We start from the raw sequence: 19,363 nt of genomic DNA, 5'->3' as shown, positions 1-19,363 counted from the left end.
ATTATTATTAAATTGTGCCATGCCAAAAACATCTCAAAGCTTGACAAGCGCACGTGCATAAAAGGCCACCACCAAAATAGCATATCGCAGACCCTGGACTTTGCAGCAGTTTTATTTATCTGATTTGTGACCTGTCTGTTTCCAAAACAACCTTCATACATGTGCTCTTTTTTCTCTTGGTATATTTCAGAATTGCATGACCTGTATCAACGGTGGGAATATAGTTCAGATTCAGGCAGCTAGAAAATGAGATGTAGCAAGTGGGATTCTGGTTCCTATGGATATAATCATTTTCATAATTTATTTACAGTGGAAAGTAATTTGTCCCCATGGAGTCTATTCTGTTCTAAAAACATGTAAATTTTTAAAAAAATGATTTGTTCTCAAAGCTGTTCTCCCCCCCCCCCCCATTTTGTGCAATGTTTATTTGTTATAATGCATGTTGAATTTTGTGTGAAGTGCCTTGAACCTTTTGCTGCATTAGAAATACTGTATAAATGCAAGTTGTTGTGGATCATCTGAAGACTGCGAGATTGGTGACTTGTTTCCCCAAAATCATTAATATTCATTATTAGTATCACAAGTAGGCTTACATTAACACTGCAATGAAGTTGCTGTGAAATTCCCCGAATCGCCACACTCCAGCGCCTGTCCAGTACACACGGGGACAATTCAGAATGTCCAATTTACCTAACAGAACATCTTTCAGGACTTGAGGAAGGAAACCGGTGCACCCGGAGGAAAGCCACGCAGACACTGGGAGAAGTGCAGACTCCGCATAGAAAGTGACCCAAGCCAGGAATCGAACCGGGATCCCTGGTGCTGTGAAGCTCTGGTTAGCACTGTTGCTTCATAGCACCAGGGACCCCGGTTTGATTCCCGGCTTGGGTCACTTTCTGTGCGGAGTCTGCACGTTTTCCCCATGTCTGCATGTGACAAGTCCCGAAAGACCTGCTTGTTCGGTGAATTGGACGTTCTGAATTCTCCCTCCGTGTACTGAACAAGTAGCTGTTGGATTCTACAGCTTAAAAGATAAAAGATGGAATTTAAAGCTGGGCTTTTTGAAGAAAGGAAGACTGATTGTGTTTGGATGATGCCATTGTGCTGAAACGTCAACAAGGTTGAATAGTATGGTTTCAACGATGTCCACATATCTGGGTGTTCCTCATTTTTGTTTACAATTGAATCTCTTGTTGTCTGTAATGACTCTGTTAGGCATTTGTCTGTGGAATCTCTGTCATGAGGACCGTATTCGCTGGAATGCAGCATCTATTTGCTTCCTTGTGAAGGTTGCTATAGCACTGAGTTCTGTTTATCTGCCAAAAATAATACCCAAGAAAAGAGTTTATTTTCATGTGTAGGAAACTTGCTGCCTCATGGATTTTAAGTGTATTGAGAATGGAGCAGTGACTGTCGGTGCCCATAACGGTTAAATAAACCCAGGTTCAATTTAGGAATTGTTTGTGTGGACTCCTTGAATGTTTTTCGTAAAATCTCTTGAGTTGACTGTATGGTGGAATTGTGTTCCATCTTGTGTCAAAACCAAAACAAATCTATAAAGTCTGGTCATCATCTGACCCTGGTGTTCTCTGTGGCATATTTCTGATCTCTGACTCCATCAGCCCAACTGGGGCCACACCCAACAAAGTTGGATCCTGGTCAATATCAATTTGAGCTTTCCACTGTTGCCTAAGCTGCCATCCTTCCCACACCTCTTCAATGCTTCCAAAACCTTTGTATCAGTTTGAGCTCTGAGTCTCCCTGATTCCATCCTTTTCAAATTACAACTCGCTCCAGAATATTTACAGCCTGCATCCTCGCCTATGCAAATTTGCCTTGGTACCATCTTTCCCCAGTCCTTGCTGAGTAGCACTGGAATCCAGTTCCCCAATAACTGCTGGATCCTCAAATTTGAATCTTCCCAAATTCTCTTTCTTGTTTTATTGCTACCTTATCACTTAAATTTTTTTTTAAAGTAGCCAATTCATTTTCTTTTCCGATTAAGGGGCAATTTAGCGTGGCCAATCCACCGACCCTGCACATCTTTGGGTTGTGGGTGCAAAACCCTCGCAAACACGGGGCGAATGTGCAAACTCCACACGGACAGTGACATAGGGCCGGGATCGAACCTGGGACCTTGGTGCCGTGAGGCAGCAATGCTAACCACTACCTTATCACTTCTAACTATTTGATTCCCATAACCACTCCCGCCAACCAGTTATTTTCTCTCTCAATAAGAAACATGATGTGCTTGTCAAGATACTAAAATTCTGTTAGATCACTCCACCAAGAGCGGTGCAGTGGTCAGCACTGCTGCGTATGGCACTGAGGAGCCGGAATCGATCCCGGCCCCGGATCACTTACCGTGTGGAGTTTGCACTTTCTCCCCGTGTCTGCGTGGGGTTTCACCCCCACAACCCAAAGATGTGCAGGTTCGGTGCATTGGTCACTCTAAATTGTCCCTTAATTGGAAAAAAATAATTGGGTAGTCTGAATTTTTGTTTTTGAAAAAAAAACAAATCACTCAGCCAGTCTAAGGCATTGGGCAGCTCCAGGGATCTCCACCTGAGCAGAACTCTTTTCTCCGGGCTATCTGCGAGACAATCTGCCTTCAACCACGCCTGCAGCACCGGCAAGTCCGAAGCACCAAAAGTAACCACCAACGGGCACATGCGTAGAATCCCTAATATGGTGCTTAAAAAGGAGACCCCCGAAGCTTACAAGTTTAGGACAAGACCGGAACATAGATAGATGATTCACCGGCCTCCTAGAACAATGTTTGCACCTGTCCTCCACCCAACCGTGGGCAGCACGGTAGCAAAGTGGTTAGGACTGTTGCTTCACAGCGCCAGGGTCCCAGGTTCGATTCCCGGCTTGTGTCCCTGTCTGTGCGGAGTTTGCACCTTCTCCCCATGTTTCCGTGGGTTTCCTCCCACAAGTCCCGAAAGATGTGCTTGTTAGGTGAATTGGACATTCTGAATTCTTCCTCGGTGTACCCGAACAGGCGCCGGAGTGTGGCAGCTAGGGGCTTTTCACAGTAATTTCATTGCAGTGTTAATGTCAGCCTACTTGTGACAATAAATATTATTATTTTCAGAAGAAACAATTAATCTGCGCTCTGGTTAAGTGTGCCTGTGCACCACCTTGAACTGGGTCAAATTGAGCCCAGCACATGAGGAGGTGGAATTGACCCTCCCACTTTCTCTTCACCTCCAGCGAAGCCTGCTCTGGCGATAGGATCTGGCCATGAATATCTGAAATCTTCCCTCAACCTGCTCAACCCGAGTCAGGACCCTCCCTCACCCTGTTCAACCGGAGTCAGGACCCTGTCCAAGAGCAATGGCGAGGGTGCCAGGGGAAATGAAGAAATCTCCTTGTGCAATAGGTCGTGAACCTGCATGTACCTAAATGCATTATTTCTCAGATGCTGGAAATTATCCAAAAGCTCCTCCATACCGGTGAACCTCCCTTCAATAAACCTATTCCTAATCCCTCCCTCCCCCCATGCCCCGCCCAAACCTGCCGGCACAAAGAAATGATTCCTGCAAATAAGAGCTAACGTTGGCATGGACTCCAACTTAAATGCTGCCTAAACTGCCTCCAGATCCTCCGAGTGGCTACCACGACCGGGCTCAAAAGTGGATTTTGCAGGAGAAAACAGAAGCAGGGCAGTAGCCAGGGCCTCCAACTCTAACCTCTACACGAGCTGCCTCCAACTGCCCCCAAATAGAATCTGGTTCCTGAAGCCACCCCTGCACCTTTTTCAATATTTGCAACCCAATGAGAAAATAACATATTAGGTAGGGCCAAATCCTCCAACTGCGTCTCTCTGTGTAGAAATGTCCTACATTAATCTGCGCAAAAGCGAGGCATTCCCAGTGAACCCAAACGGGGGAGAGACAGAGCTGAAGGGGCTCCCGTTTAAAACAACCCAGAACAGATTCCGCTCCCTGGGGATCCAAATAGCCAGAGACTGGACACAGATCCACAAGTGAAACCTGACCAGCCTGGTGGAGGAAGTAGGAAAAGACCTTCAACGGTGGGGCTCACTCCCACTCTCCCTGACGGGAAGAGTGCAGATGATCAAGATGAACGTAATTCCAAGGTTACTCTTCTTGTTTAGATACATGCCGATCTTCATCCCCAAGGCCTTTTCCCAAAACTTAGACTGTCTAATCATGGCGTTTGTGTGTGGGGGGGGGAAGAAACCGAGAATTCCCAAACCAACACTGCAAAGAGGAAAAGTCGGAGGGAGTCTGGCTCTACCAAACCTACAATACTAACATTGGCAGCAACGGCAGAAAAAGTGAGGGGATGGGTACAAGAACCCAACACAGATTGGGTGCAAATGGAGGAGGCATCCTGTAAAGGAACAACCCTCTGGGCCCTGGCCACAGCAGCACTCCCATCCTCCTCAACAAGATACACAACGAGCCCAGTGGTAGCGGCCACGCCGAAAACGTGGGGCCAGTTGAGACAGCACTTCGGGATAACCAAAATGTCCCTCCTGGATCCCATCTGCGGCAATCACAGATTTCCCCCAGCCATGCTAAATACCACCTTCAAAAGATGGAGGCGGGACGGGGGCACTCTGACGGTCGGGGTCTTCTACGTAGGGCACAGACTGGCGACACTGGACGAACTGACAAGGAAGTGGAAACTAGCAAGAGGACCGGAATTGCGACAACGCCAAATAAAACACGTCCTCCGCAAAGAGACAGTACAATACCCCGGGGCCCCAGAAAACACACTAGTGGAGGACCTGATTTGCTTCTCGCTGCTTGTGCCTGTGCCTGAAGCCTATGTCTGAAAATATACGGACAACTGCTGGACAGAGCTCGAACATCACTGGATGAGACCAGACAAAATTGGGAGGACGACCGTGTGGAGTTTGCACATTCTCCCCATGTCTGCGTGGGTTTTGCCCCCACAACCCAAAGATGTGCAGGCTAGGTGGATTGGCGACACTAAATTGCCCTTTAATTGGAAAAGAATAATTGGGTACTCTAAATTGAAAAAAAAAAATGGGTGGACGAACTGGGGACAGAGGTAGGATGGGGACTTTGGAGCGAAGCACTGAGCAGGGTGAGCTTCACCTCCTCCTGCACAAGGCTAAGCCTAATGCAGCTCAAAGTGGTGCACAGAGCGCACCTGACCAGAACCCGAATGAGCAGATTCTTCCCAGAAGTGGAGGACAAATGTGAGCGGTGCCAGAGGGGCCTGGCTAACCACACCCACATGTTTTGGGCTTGCCCCAAGCTTGCTGGTTTCTGGACAGCCGTCTTGTGGGGGGTGAGGGTGAAGCTATGCCCAATAGTGGGGTGAGGGTGAAGCTATGCCCAATAGTGGCTATCTTCGAGGTATCGGAGCAGCCAGAGTTACACGTGGGGAAGGGGGCCAACGCCCTCACTTTCGCTTCCCTAATCGCACGGCAGAGAATCCTGCTCGGCTGGCGATTGGCAGCACCACCCATAGCTGCAGACTGGCTCGCTGACCTCTCGGAATTTCTCCACCTGGGGAAGATTGATGTCATCCGAGGTTCAGAGAAAGGCTTCCTGGATACTTGGGGGCAGTCCGTCGGCCTGTTCCAAAACCTGATCGAGGCCAGCAACGAGGAGTAAGCTGGGAAAAAAAATGAGGAACCAAAAGACTGCAACCCGGGCGGGGGGGGGGGGCGAAGCAAGGTGGGGAAACGACAAGAGAAGAGGAAGGGTGCTGAAGCCAGTGGGGGGCTGGGGGAGAGGAAGGGGGGGGAGCATAGACCGATCCAGAGGGCAACAAAATGTACAGAGAGCTAGTTAAATGAAGGGCAAAACAAACCTCTCTGTAAAACGAAGTAAATTTGCGCGGGCAAGAAAAATGTAATGCGTATCTACACAACTGTTTATAAATATGAGAAAAGCCAATAATAAAGATTTCCAAGAAAAAAAGAAATGCCCTATGAATCTGTGGGGCCTTGCCCACCCAAATAAAGGGAAGATACCATTTTGTTGACCTTATCAAAGAAACATTTGGAAAGAAAAATTGGTAGACATGGAAATAAAAACACAATTTTGGGGAGAACATTTTTGCAAACTGCACTCTGCCTGGCCCCCAAAGTCAGAGCGAGGTCCCACTTGTTGGACTTGATGGAGCGTGTGGAACAAGGCCCAATCGTGGGCCACTTGGATTTCCAGATAACAGAGGGAAGACCTGGGCAGGCAGAATGGCAACTTTCCTAGATCAGCTCCCTTCCCTGGGGGATGGGGATTCACCTGCATATAAAGACTCTGCACCCCCCACCCTCCCCTTCTCCCAATCCCCCTCCACCGAGTGGATCACTTGATACAGTGGCCGGAGGTTCAATTGCCAAGACAAACAAAAGTGGAGACCATGGACAACATACCTATTCAACTGGGCGTTCATGTGCACACTTGTGGTGGGGCCCTGTACCCAAAAGCCAAATCCATGATAGAAATTTTGCCCCAAAGCCAACCCTTCCAAGGATTTAAATAGGTAGCCCACTCCACCCTATCAAATGTTTTTTCAACGTGCATTGAAATAATTGACTCGGGCACCGGGGAGGGTGGGGGGCAGAATGACAAACACTGAAGACAGACATCAAATACCTGTTCACACTTCCTTTGTATCCTTGTTTCCCATTATTACTTTTCAATTCTCACCTCTAAGGGACCAGCACTCATTAGTTGCTCCTTCCCTTTTTTGAATGCTTATAGAAACAGTTGCTATCTATTTATGTATTTCTGACTAGCTTACTTGTACCCTTAATTTCTTCTCTCTTGCTATTTTTCAGGGCCATGAACAAAGTTGTTCTGACAAATTTTGTGATTCATTTCATGACTTGCCCGTGGTCCTGTTTCCACCACCTTTGACCATGCATAGTTTAGATGTTCTAGTAGAAGATTCATAATTGCACCACATTTCGGTTTTTGTGTACTTTTGGCCACAGACAGTGGTTAAGTCACAACGTTCTTTCAACGAAAGACCTGCTTTGGGTAGCTGATTTCAAGTCAATTGCCTGTTGCTGGTTGCTGTGTTTATGTTGCACATAGTGATACCCCAGGCATTATTAATGCAATTAGTTTAAGCAGTTTAATGTTTGTTAATTGCTTGGTGAAGGTGGGCATTGAGAGATTTGTGTGCCCATCTCATCATTTGTGTGGTGTCTTGGTGTATCAGCCATTGTGTTATGGAAAAATTTGTTGTATTTTGACATGTGGAGGAGAATAATGGATATTAATGCTGAATAAAGTGATGGGTCGGAAGTTTGCTCAACTATAATATTTCTATTTTCCTGCAATTGTTGTTTGTGTTGGCTGCGCTATCCAGAATTCTAAACTTTAATGTAGAATTTTTTTCCTGGAGATTGAATGACTGGATTGATTCTTTGGTATAACGTGATACCTATGCAATAAATGAATGTGCTGAGATGAACTTCGTTTTTGCATTTGTATTCTTTATCTAATTTCACACAAAACTCTGTTGCCCAGTAGTGCATCATCAGATTGTGATTAGATGTGGGAACCCTGAGTGATTTATTCCCTGTATCCCATTAGGGTCATTGAGACAACTTCAAACTTTCCAGCAACTTTTCTCGTTGAGATTGGCTAATTCAGCATGTACTGTGTTACGACACCCTGGGCTAGTGCACAGTCAATTCCAGCCCCATTTGCCCCGGAGTCAAAAAACAAGAGAATTAACCAATAATTCTTAGGGAATACCCAAAGTCTTTGGCCCTTGGCTGCCCAATAATCAGTCACCAGTTTGTAAATGTAAACACGATTACTGTTTATTTGCAACCATCATGGAATATGCAGTAAATGCAACTGGTTAACGACCAGCTAATACCTAATGCCCAGCTTAACTTGCCTCTCTCTTTCTCCCTCCCTCCCCCCCCCCCCCCCCCACACACACACACACACACATGAAAGACAAACACAAAGGGGTAAAAACATAAATGGATTATGGTCTTCAGCACCCTTTTCTTCACAGCAATCTTCACTTTACAGCCTAAAATGGTGGTCTTCGCAGATTTGTTATTTCAGGTTCCCTGTAGTTTAGCAATGCATTCCTCGCAGCTTTTCCTGGAGACGCCCCATGTTTCACATCAAACTTTGTTTTCACTTTGTGGTTGGTTTTCAGGCCTCTGTAGTCTCAGGAACTCCGCTCCCACAGGCCTTCTGGAGAGAGAGTTTGCTCTCCCAGTAGCAATCTGGAGAGAGTTAGATGGATCTTTCTGGAGAGTTAGCAGAATCTTGTCTCCCTTTTACTGCCAGAATGAAAACTGGAACCTCGGTTCCAGTGGGATAATATCCAATCACCACCCATTACTGGGCAGACCACAGCCCTTTGGGCCAATTCATTGGCCACCAGCCAATCACTCAAACCAAGTCCAAACCCATCTCCCTGTCACTGCAGCTTCTGTTTAAACCAGCACAGCGTTCCGGATTCTTCCTGCTTGAAATAACGATACAGGCTTCTCGCCGTAAAGAGACATGTCCAAAAATCATCCATGGACCAAAAATGTAACGGCAGAAATAAAAGGGGAAAAATAGGAATAAACAAGGGGTAAACAGAAAAAACCTTTACTACTGGTTATCCAATCTTGTGGATTGTCTGGCCCACTGTCACGTCAGATGGTGCCTTGACATTTGAAGCTAGCAGCGGTATCCTGTATTTTTTTCTCAATACTAATTAGTGACCTTCTCCTTCATCAAACACATTCTCTGGTAGCACCATCCGAGGCGGCCTTGCTAAGGTCATAAATGACTGAGCATGCCCAATGACTGTGGTGGTAAGCTCCAGGCTTCAACTCACTGTACATGCTGTTGCTTTTGGGGTTCTAGTTGGGCAGCACCTTTACAAGGGACAAAGTATTTTTTTTAAAAGCTCATCTTTTTATCCAAACCAAGTTAGCAGAACGTTTATCAATGGAATTAAACTCACTGTTTCTTCCCAGAAGCTGTGAGCATTTCATGAGGTTAAGGAGACCACAAGGTTTGAAATGCAATGGAAGAGTGGTGAAACAGCAGCTGACAAGTGGAGATGTGTGCTGTCAGGCATGGCTCAGTGCACAGCGCTCTCTGCTGTGAGTCAGAAGGTTGTGGGTACATGTCCCAGCACAGAGACATAAGCCCATACTGTATTCCTGCTGTATTGTCATATTATTTGTAAAGAGCTAGAAACTAATTGCCACATGAATATATGTCCTGGGGTGTCGCACTCACTGCTGCATGGCAGTCATGGGCCTAGTAACCATGTTTCAGTTCACCAGCCACATGGGGAGCTGAAAGAATCACACTCACTGAAGTTCCAGCATTTTGAGTGGAAAGTGTCATTATTTCTCACTTATGGCAACCAGAAGACATAACAATTCCCTTACGCTGAGGGAACGTTGCACTGACTGAGATTTTGTTCAGATGAATCATTAAACCCAGGCAGCATCTGTTCCCTCAGGTCGATGTGACAGCTTATAGCACGGTCCTCCAGGAGTGGGGGAATTGCCCTGGCCAGTAAATACTCGCAAACCAACATTGCAAAAACAGATCATCTGGTCATTTATCACGTTGCTGTTTGGGATTTGCTTTGTGCAATTTAGCTGCCTCGCTTTCTACATTTTAAACCGTGACTACGTTTCAAAAGCTCCTCATGGACTGTAAAGTGCATTCCTATGTCCTGAGGACGTAGAAGACCTATAAATGTAAACCTACCCTTTTTGCCGCGTTACATGGTCTTCACGGTCAACCAAAGCTGGAAAGCAGATGGATGTAGATTTATTTCCTTATTTATTTTGGAAATGCTGAAGAAGTAGTGGTCCTATAATGAGCTGGGCTGCTGGTGTTCACGTTCAACCTGCCTGGTTCACATGGAAGCAAACTACAGATGTCTAAACCTGGGGCCTTGCTAAATTTCAAAGGGCTGACTTGCAGCTTTCCCAGTTGCTGCACCTTCCCGAAAGGGCGGAGTGCAGGAGATAGATTTAAGCCAGTGTGCATCAGTGATGAGAAAAAGGGGTATTCTCCAGCACTGAGAAGCTTGGTTGTCTCCAGAGATTTGGCCAAAGGTACCTGTCAAAATAGTTTATGACGAGAGGTGCCCCAACAGACTATATCTGGCTTAATATGCCCTTCATTTCTAACTGGTGGGTTGCACCTTGAGATTTAGTGAAAGGTAACCTCATTCGGGGATAAATCTCAAATCGAAACACCAAAGTTTGCTTGCTTCAAGGGCTTGGAAGCTATTCCAATAGTCTGATACATGCTTGTGAGTAGTCCACAAAGCTTCATAGAACGTGCAGTGGGAATCCGCAAAGATGAATGATTTGGAAATTGTTCAAATCCTCACGCAGCAACTTGGGAACTCCCGTATCGTCAGTTCGAGCTGGTGGTGAAAGAACCAACGAGGGAAAAGTATACACAACAGTTTACCTGTCACAGCTGCACCTGTCCATGACCGTATTAGTAGGAGTGACCATTGCAGAGTCCCTGTGGAGACCACGGTTCGGCATTCACGCTGACAATGCTCTTTATCGTGTTATGTGGCACTTCTAATGTACAGCAGCTCAAAACCTGCCTAAGGTTGCCTAAATAAAATAAAACTGTTTTTGAAAGAAAAGTTCGAATGAGGTGCGTGTGGGCCGCGACGGGTAAGATTTGGGTGGAGTCCCCGGGTAGGACGGCTACCAATACCGTATCTTCCCTACCCGAGCATTTTTGACCAACGTGGGGTCCCCAGGCAGGGCGGGTCTCAAGCTCTGCCAGGACCACTTGGCTCCTGACTTAGTTGCAGCTGTGGTCCAAACATTGAGCTGAACCCCAGAGGTGAGGTGGGAGTGATTGCCCTTAATATCAAGGTTGCATTAAGGAATGCTTGAAGTTGGTGACATCCAAGGGACTGGTTGGCGTCACGGGTAATGGTTGCTGGACACCATTTGTCTCAGCCCCAGGACATCGCTGCAGAAGTTCTTCAGGGCAGTGACCTAGGCCCAGCCATCTGCAGCTGCTTCGCCAATGATTTTTCCTCTTCAGTGGGAATGTTTGCTGTTGATTGCACAGATTCATCCTCCACTCCTCAGGTACTGAAACAGTCTGTGCCTAAATGCAGCTGTGTTTGGACAATTTTCAGGCTGAGATGATGTGGTGAAATGTTACTTGCCGCATAAGTGCCAGGCAATGCTCATGTTCATCAAGTGAAAGTCTAACCATTTTTCCATAGCAATCAAAGGCATTGCCATCATCAAATACCTCCCCATCAATATCCTGGGAGTTACCATTGTCCAGAAACTGAACTGGACCAACCATATAAATACTGTGACCCCATCTACAGGTTGGAGGCTGGGAATTCTGAGGTGAATAACTCTGCACCTGGCTCCCCCAAACACTATTTATCATCTACAAGGAACAAGCCAGAAATGTGTTGGAATATTCTCCACTTGGCTATTTGAGTGCAACAGCAAAGAAGCTTGACACAATCCAGGATAAAGTAACCTGCTTGACTGACATTCCATCCATCTTCTTAAGTATTCACTTCCTCTACCACTGATGCACCGTCCCAACAATGTGCACCATCTACAAGAAGACACCACCGCCCAAATTTGTGACTTCGACCACCCACCAGGATAAGGGCAGCAAATGCATGGGAACACCATCACCTGGAAGTTCCCCTCCAAGTCGCACACCACCCTGACTTGCACTCTGTTCCTTCAGTGTTGCTGGGTCAACATTCTGGAACTCCCCTCCTAACAGCAGAGGAGCATAAGTAGGTCATTCGGCCTTTCACTCCGGCTTCACTGCTCGATTGCATCATAGCTGATCTGATTGTGATCCTCCTGTCTGACTCCCATAACCCTTGCCTACTGTGTCTATCAAATCAGCCTTGAGTAAATTCAGTGACCCAGCCTGCAGTACTCCACTGAATGTGTACCGTCTCCACATGGACTGCAGTAGTTCAAGAAGGCGGCTCACTGCTAATTTCTCAAGGGTAGTTGGGAATGATCACTTCATGCTGCTCTGGCCAACCATGCCCACATCCCAAGAATAAACTCTTCAAAAAAGAAATGAAGGGGTCCTGAGGGTTGCTGGGCTGGCTGTTGGAATCAGCTTGCGCCTTGGTGATTTGAAGGATTGTGGTTCCCGATTGAAACCTTGTCGCTTGCGCTTGTCCAAGCTACTGGGAAGAAGAATATTCACCGTTTTTGAAAAAAGTCTTGTGACACTATATCCCTGATTTTCTTGTTTTCCCAGCTGGATCTGAGCAATTAAGTTGTGGGGGTGGAGGGTTTGGTATTTGAAGTAAATCGGGAGATAGTGGGATGTAGAAAGCTCCCGATGCCAGACATTTGTTTGCAGCATGAAAGTTCTGGCACTCTGAGTGGAATTTTAATAAGAGACATCCGGCCCCGGATGGTAGGCTTTTGTAGATTCTTTATTCTCAGTGTGACGGAGAGGATGAGATGGTCAGGAAAACTGCAGCAAAACAGCTTTTCTCAAGAATGATCTGCTGTTGGAGCAGCAGTAATAAAACAAAAACTAACTGGAACATGCAGCTGAACGGGTTTTCTTGAGCATTTATGCAATGAAGCACAATGCAGCTTCACACAAGTGCAATCTCTCAGAGGCTTCAGGGCTGACAACTGTCTTTGGGAAGCTGCGAAAGCTGTTTTCTCCATTTCCTCTGCAGCCCCCAAACCCCCTGCCATAACTCCCATCTGCTTTGAAAAGACAGCAGCAACCTTCCACTTGCTGCTGGACCTTGAAAACCTCTGATAATATCAGCAACATGAACCCAGAGTGTCAACATTAAGCTAGTGGTAACTGTACCCTTGCACACACTGGCTGAAATGGTGTTTGTTCACATAGAGTCAATAAACATGATGTGGACATTCCTTGCATTTGAACTGTGTGGAGAGGGAAGTTGGGCAGGGGGGAGGGAGGGGGGGGGGGGGTGGTGGGGGGGAGCGATTGTGAAAATATGCTGTCTCTTGGTGACCTAATACTGACTTTTTTGTGTGCGCCTTGGCCGATGTTCCTGAAACGATTCTGGTTCGATATGAATTGGGAGCTGTCTGTCCAGTCACTCAAGCTATCATTCTTCATGTTTAACATAGCTACAGTGATAAACTGTTCGACCGGGCGCTGGCTGGTGGGAATCACCCTGTCCATGCCTATCTATCTTCAGCCATGGCCGAACAGGCTATATCTAGGGTGTTGAGCAGGGATATAGCGCTACTTTCTCTTTCCTATTCCTGTTTTCCAGCAAGTGAATTTCATTCGAGTTGAAGTGTTCCAGGGGCAAGTAAAGAAATGGTGTGAAAACAGATTAAAAAAAAAAGGCCTACTGATCCATCCAGCTTGTACCATACTTTTGTCATACCTTATGCATTGGCGATACATAGACCTCCCATACCACCTTCAGAAATTACCCAATTGTTTTGAAAAAATGCTTTGTATGGTTCATTTACATATTTTCACTTCATAACTGCAGTGATGGCAAATGAGGATTCTAAGGCATAGGGACATTGCCGGCATCATAAATGAATGAATAACACAAATGTGGGATGGTTGTGTGGTTCTGGGCATTGTTTTTTTTTTCTTCTTTCAAAAAAATTTAGAGGACCCAATTAGTTTTTTCCAATTAAGGGGCAATTTAGCGTGGCCAATCCACCTACCTTGCACATCTTTGGGCTGTGGGGGCGAAACCCACGCAAAAATGGGGAGAATGCGCAAACTCCACACGGACAGTGACCCAGAGCTGGGATTGAACCTGGGACCTCAGTGGCGTGAGGCAGCAGTGCTAACCACTGCATCTGGGCATTGTTTCCTACCAGAATAAGTGTTATGCAGTGTGATGTTGAAGCATTACATCACTCTCTGCAGGAGAGAGAGAGAAAGATTGACATTTTTGTAAGTGTTTGTGGTTATCTGTGCATCAGATAAAATTGCAGATTGTTGTCTTCCTGCTGTCCAAATTGTAAGCATTGAGAATTCTTGCAGTGATTTGTCATGTATGTGTTGACCTTTCCAGCCAGTTCCCCTGGATACAGCTCAGGAGGCAAATGGGTTTGTGGAGTAGTGGGAGGCGAGCTGAGTTATTGAACAAGACTTCATCTGTCCAGCAGTGCATGTGCAATCTTCCCAAGAGCAGTCTAGCATTGAGCAGCATATTAGGTTTCATGTCTACTCCCATTCTGCACCTTAGAAAAGAAAGTTCAATGTTTCGAAGCTCTTCATTTGAAATTCTAATGAGTAAAAGTAAATATTAATATAGACCGTTCATGTCTCCTTAAAACACGTTTTTGTAATCTGGCTTGCCTGGGTGATGCAAATCAGGTGCAGGTCAGACGGGAAATAGTGACATGAAACGAGCATTTAAAAATAATTAGGCTCACTTCATTATGATCTAGAATCTGTGACCCTTCACTGTGACGGTAAATTTGCTGTCATATTCTTTATTTTTCTACTTTATGTTCTAACTCCTCCTCCACCCCCATTTTGACTTGTCTTTTCTCTTTTCTGCTATATCACGATAAGAAGGGTCAAAAAGGCAATTGCACCTTAGCCTCTGGCGCTATTGCTCCACAATAAGCTTGGAAGTGTGTAATTGGCACAAGGTGGTTTAGCATCTCATTGTTCTCTTCTCACTATAGGGAAGCAATTAACTGTCCTGACTCTTCCTCCACCTGCCCCTTTCTTCATTAGCTGGTCTGTGGCAAGGCTCCTGGGTTAAGAAATGAAAACCACTTCCGGTGGCGACCTCGAGGTGAGCGGTCGCACACGAGGTGGTTCCCGCTTGGAGATTGGTTTTCGGTCCTTTTTGCCTGGTGAACGGTGGACGGGCACAATTTTGGGAAGAAGTTCATTTGTTTCTCCTCTGGTGTGGGATATCTACAGGATGCTGCAGTCGAATAAAGGCCTCACATCAGACTCAAAAGGCCATCTTGGTGGAGTGGAAGAGAAAATGGCGGAGCCTTCTGTGTCATTGATGCCCTCCCAATGGACAACAGAAAAGTTGGTGAATTCCTTACGGGGGAATTGCAGAAGCAAAGACTGACTATGTTGGAGGACCTGTTCAAGGCGATTGAGGCGTCAGTGGCACTGTTCGCGTGACTTTGGATTGGACGGAGTAGCGGTTGGAATTGGAGGGCACAACGATTCGGGAGGTAGAGGAGGCAGTCACAGACCACAGTGACCAGATTGTCCCTTTGGAGGCAGAAGTGGTAGTTGCCTAAAAGGTATTGAAGGCCAAGGTGGACAACCAGGAGAAAAGATCCAAGCATCAGTCAAGTTCCAGGACAGAGACCATTATTTTAATACACCGGAGGAAGCGAATGACTTTGTGAGGAAAAATGGAGAGAAAGAGATCTGATTGTGGTTGTTGGATGTCATGGAGTTTTGAATTTTACAGGTTCATGTTGTCATGATATGCAGACATGCAGATAATGATATACAGGCAGCTAATGAACACCGAGAACAGGACATGACCAATGAGCAGGCAGGACACTCAGGGGTGGTATCTCACTATAAAAGGCATGAGGCGCTCACACCGCCTCTTTCCACTGATGAACATCTACAGAGTGAGTCAGGGTGTATTTACAGTATCACCCCTCCAGCACGTGGCTAAGAGCTAATCTGGTTCAGTCCGACTGAGTAACCACATTTGGGTTAGCTGAGAGTCGAACACGTGCTAACTGTGCTACTGGTTCATTAAATCAGATTGCACTAACTTCAAGGTCTGGAGTATGTTTTGGTTAAAGCTGCATCCAGTTGCAGCCTGTGTTATCCCAGAGTACATAACACGACACATGTTTCTTGTCTCTTTCTCTGTTTTTGCTATTATGCTTTTCATTTTTGTACTTCCCATGTTCGTATGGAGCTGCTTGTTTCATCGAAATGGGGAACGGGTTTGTTCTTCCCAGTATGTACCATATTTGATGAGGGATTGGGAAAAGTATTTTTTTTTTTTCTTGTTTGTTTCTTTTCTTTTTGGGGGTCACCAAAATCTAGCAGGTAAGTTAGTTAATGGTAGCAAAGTGGAGTGGGGAGAGGCCGATGGCAGGTTACCTTTTTGGGAGGGTGAGGGGCGCGGTGTTTTCTGTTTTGTTTGTGGGGCAAGGTAATGCATAGGTTAGCTGGGTTTCCCTTGTTTTGGGGGGGGGGGGGGGGGGAGAGAGGGGTGGAAGAGCGCCTGGGAAAGGGGGCAGATTTGGAGAGGCTACTGTTTCGGCTGGCCTGCGTTTGGTTTGGGTATTTAGGGATTCAGGTGGTTCATGACTGGGCCTTGCTGCAAAAATTGAACCTGACTAGTCAGGTAGAGGGGGATTTGAAGGGGAGACCCATCCACCATCCTTGCTGGAGAGAGTACAGACGGTCAAAATTAACATTTTACTGAGGTTCTTGTTTGTATTTCAGTGTCTCCCGATCTTCTTTGTGTTAGGGTTGATGAGTTAAGCTCAGCCTTTGTCTGAGTGGGTAAGACTTCCCAGAATTTGAAGAGCCTTCCTGCAGAAAGGGCGGCAATCGAGAGGTCTGGTGCTATTGAACCTGGTGTTCTATTACTAGGCAGCGAACATTGAGAAAATGCAAGGGTGGATGCAGGAGCTAGGGCCCAGGTGGGGGTGGATGGTGGAGGCTTCCTGTGTAGGTTTGTGTCGAAGGGCGTTGGTTATGGCCCCCTCTCCATTCTCTCCGGCCAGGTTCTCTACGACTCCAGTGGTATCTCTAAGAGTTTGGAACCAATTTAGGCAACATTTTAATTTTGGGGCAATGTCATTACTGTCAGCAATTTGTGAGAACTGAAGGTTTGTGCCCTCCGGGATGTATAAGATTTGGAAGAGGGAGAGGGTTGAGAGGTTCAGAGATTTGTTTGTGGAGGGTAGGTTTGTGGGACTGAAGGAGATGGTGGAGAAATTTCAACTCCCGAGGGGGAGTTTATTTAGGTGTATGCAGGTGCAAAACTTTGTTCATAAGGAACTGTCTTCGCTCATTTGGCTACCAGGCCTACACTAATGCGCAGGATGCTATTGTGAGATGAGATAGGGCGAGGGAAGATCTCTAATATATATAGGTGTTTGTTGGATACAGGGAAAGCACCGTTAGAGGAAGTAAAACGAAAGTGTGAAGAGGAACTGGGCTTGGGGCTGGAGGGAGGGGTGTGGAGTGAGATTTTGCACAGGACGAATTCCACCTTGCGCCAAGTTGAGTCTGATACAGTTTAAAGTAGTTCATCAGCTGCACTTGACTTGGCATGAGTGTGTTCTTCCCCTGCATAGAGGAGAGGTGTGAGCGTTGTTTGAGGGTGCCAGTGAACCGTTCACACGTTCCTGTCCTGCCCTAAGTTGTTTGAGTTTTGGGTTTCTTCTTTGAGACTGAAACCCATGTCGGAGATTGTGTGGGTCAGGCTGGAGCCATGTCCATTGGTGGCAATCTTTGGGGTGTTGGACTCACTGGTGCTCTTGGAGGGGCTGAAGGCTGAAGTCCTGGCCTTCGCATCTCTAATAGCCAGGAGACGAGCCTTCCTTGGATGGAGGTTGTCTGCACTACCCAAGGCCTCAGCATAATTGGGGGACGTGGCAGAGTTTCTGAGATTTTAAAAGTTTAAGTATGTCATTAGAGTGTCAGAGGAAGGGTTCTTTTCCAAGTAGAAGCCGTTCATCACGCTCTTTAAAATCTTGTTCATGGCCAGCAACAAGGATGGCATAGTTGGCCCTGCCCCCTTCCCTCTTCCCCTGCCGATCAGCAATAACCTTGGGGGGAGGTTAGGGTTATTATTATTTTGTCAAAAAAAAATCAATGTTGGTATTACATTGAAACGTTTTGTATGTAATCTGAAAATTTTTGGAATATTTTAAAAAAGGGAATGAGAAAGCAGGCCAAGTCTGGCACTTTTTCTGGAAGTGTTGACATTTTGTGTGTGTTTTAAAAAAAAAAAAAAATACTCGTTCATGGCATGTGGGCATCACTGGCTGTATCAGTATTTATTGACTTGGAGGGGAACTGACGGGTGTTGGTGTTCCCATGTTCCTGCTACCCCTTCAAGGTGGTAGAGTTCGAGGGTTTGGAGGCCACCATCAAGGGAGCCTTGGTGAGTCGCCCCATAACTCAATAAACCCACCAAAACTTTTGGACACCTCAGGGGCAATTTAGCCTGGCCAATCCACCTAACCTGCTCATCTTTGGAATGTGGGAGGAAACCGGAGCACCCGTAGAAAACCGACGCAGACAGGAAGAGAAAGTGCAAACTCCACACACACAGTCGGGTGAGACCGGAATTGAACCCGGGTCCCTGGTGCTCCGACAGCAGTGATAACCACTGTGTCACCGTGCCACCCTGAAATGCCTTGTAAATGGTGGAGGCAAAGTCAGGAGGCAAGTTACTCGCTATAGAATTCCCAGCTTGTTCCTCCTGGACATCAAGTGTACTCTCCTATTATAGAAAAGAAAACATCAGTCATTCCGACGGTGCTCATTTTGAGACTTCCATGATGTTGCTGAACTACCCCAAATGTTGTTATTTTTGTTGATCAACCCAAGGAAAGAACTATGGTTGTGTTTGGTGAGAAAGTGTTGAAAATGAATGAATCCAGTCATTAACTGGATCTAGACTTTACTTATTTTAAACACGGACACTTATTTTTGACAAAACACTTTTCCAATTTTCTGCAGTTTAATTTGACTCTGCTTCCTGAATCCTAACATGCACGTCATCTCATTCATGCTTCACTCCTCTGCTTGCTGACTCACCTTGGCTTCTGGCCTAACAGTGGATTTCTATTTTACATTTTTATTCTTGCTCGACTTCGCAATCTCTGTAAACTTCTCTGCGCGATTATTGTCGGGTGATGCTCCTGTGAAGCATCTTGGGACTGTTTACTATGTTAAAGGTGCTGTATTAAAGGAAGCCATTACCGTTGAGAAAAAAACAGACAATTAATGTTCCCACATTCTCTTTCTAGAACCCAATTGAAAGGATCATTTGAATTTCTGACTAAATCTCTATCGCATGAGTGCTAGAAACAGCCAATGTTGCAATTTCAAGGTGCATGTTAAAAGTTGATTTTTGTTCGGTAGGATGTAATATTTGGATGTAATCTGAGAAATGCTGACTTTGCATTTGTTCTAACAGAGGTTTTCTCTTCTTTCAGCATTACAGTGCCGTGACTCCATTCAACCGTGTGCTAATAGAGGAAATTGTGTAACGCATCAGAACGGTACAGGCGAATGCAAGTAAGTAGATGCTCTGCCCGTAATTCATTGTTGATTGCACGTTTGCCGTGCACTGTGTTGTTTCCGAGATGCCGCTGAATGGTTGAAGTGGCACAGTTTGGATCGCCCTCGTGCTTTAATGACCTGAAAAAGCTTTCTGCTCC

General features: G+C 46.0%; 1 protein-coding gene across 1 annotated transcript in view; it reads left to right on the top strand.

Annotated features, from left to right (window-relative positions):
- The window catches only part of LOC140426642 (uncharacterized), a 194,610-nt gene that overhangs the window by 13,930 nt on the left and 161,317 nt on the right, over positions 1–19,363 (top strand). Inside the window, exon 2 of the mRNA XM_072511705.1 lies at positions 19,139–19,220. Coding sequence (XP_072367806.1) covers positions 19,139–19,220 — 82 coding nt within the window. The remainder of the gene's footprint in view (positions 1–19,138; positions 19,221–19,363) is intronic.

The sequence above is a fragment of the Scyliorhinus torazame genome, chromosome 7 (genome assembly GCF_047496885.1).
Source record: "Scyliorhinus torazame isolate Kashiwa2021f chromosome 7, sScyTor2.1, whole genome shotgun sequence".
NCBI lineage: Eukaryota > Metazoa > Chordata > Chondrichthyes > Carcharhiniformes > Scyliorhinidae > Scyliorhinus > Scyliorhinus torazame.
Note: the sequence above shows the minus strand (reverse complement) of the source record. Positions and strands in the feature narration are given on the sequence as shown.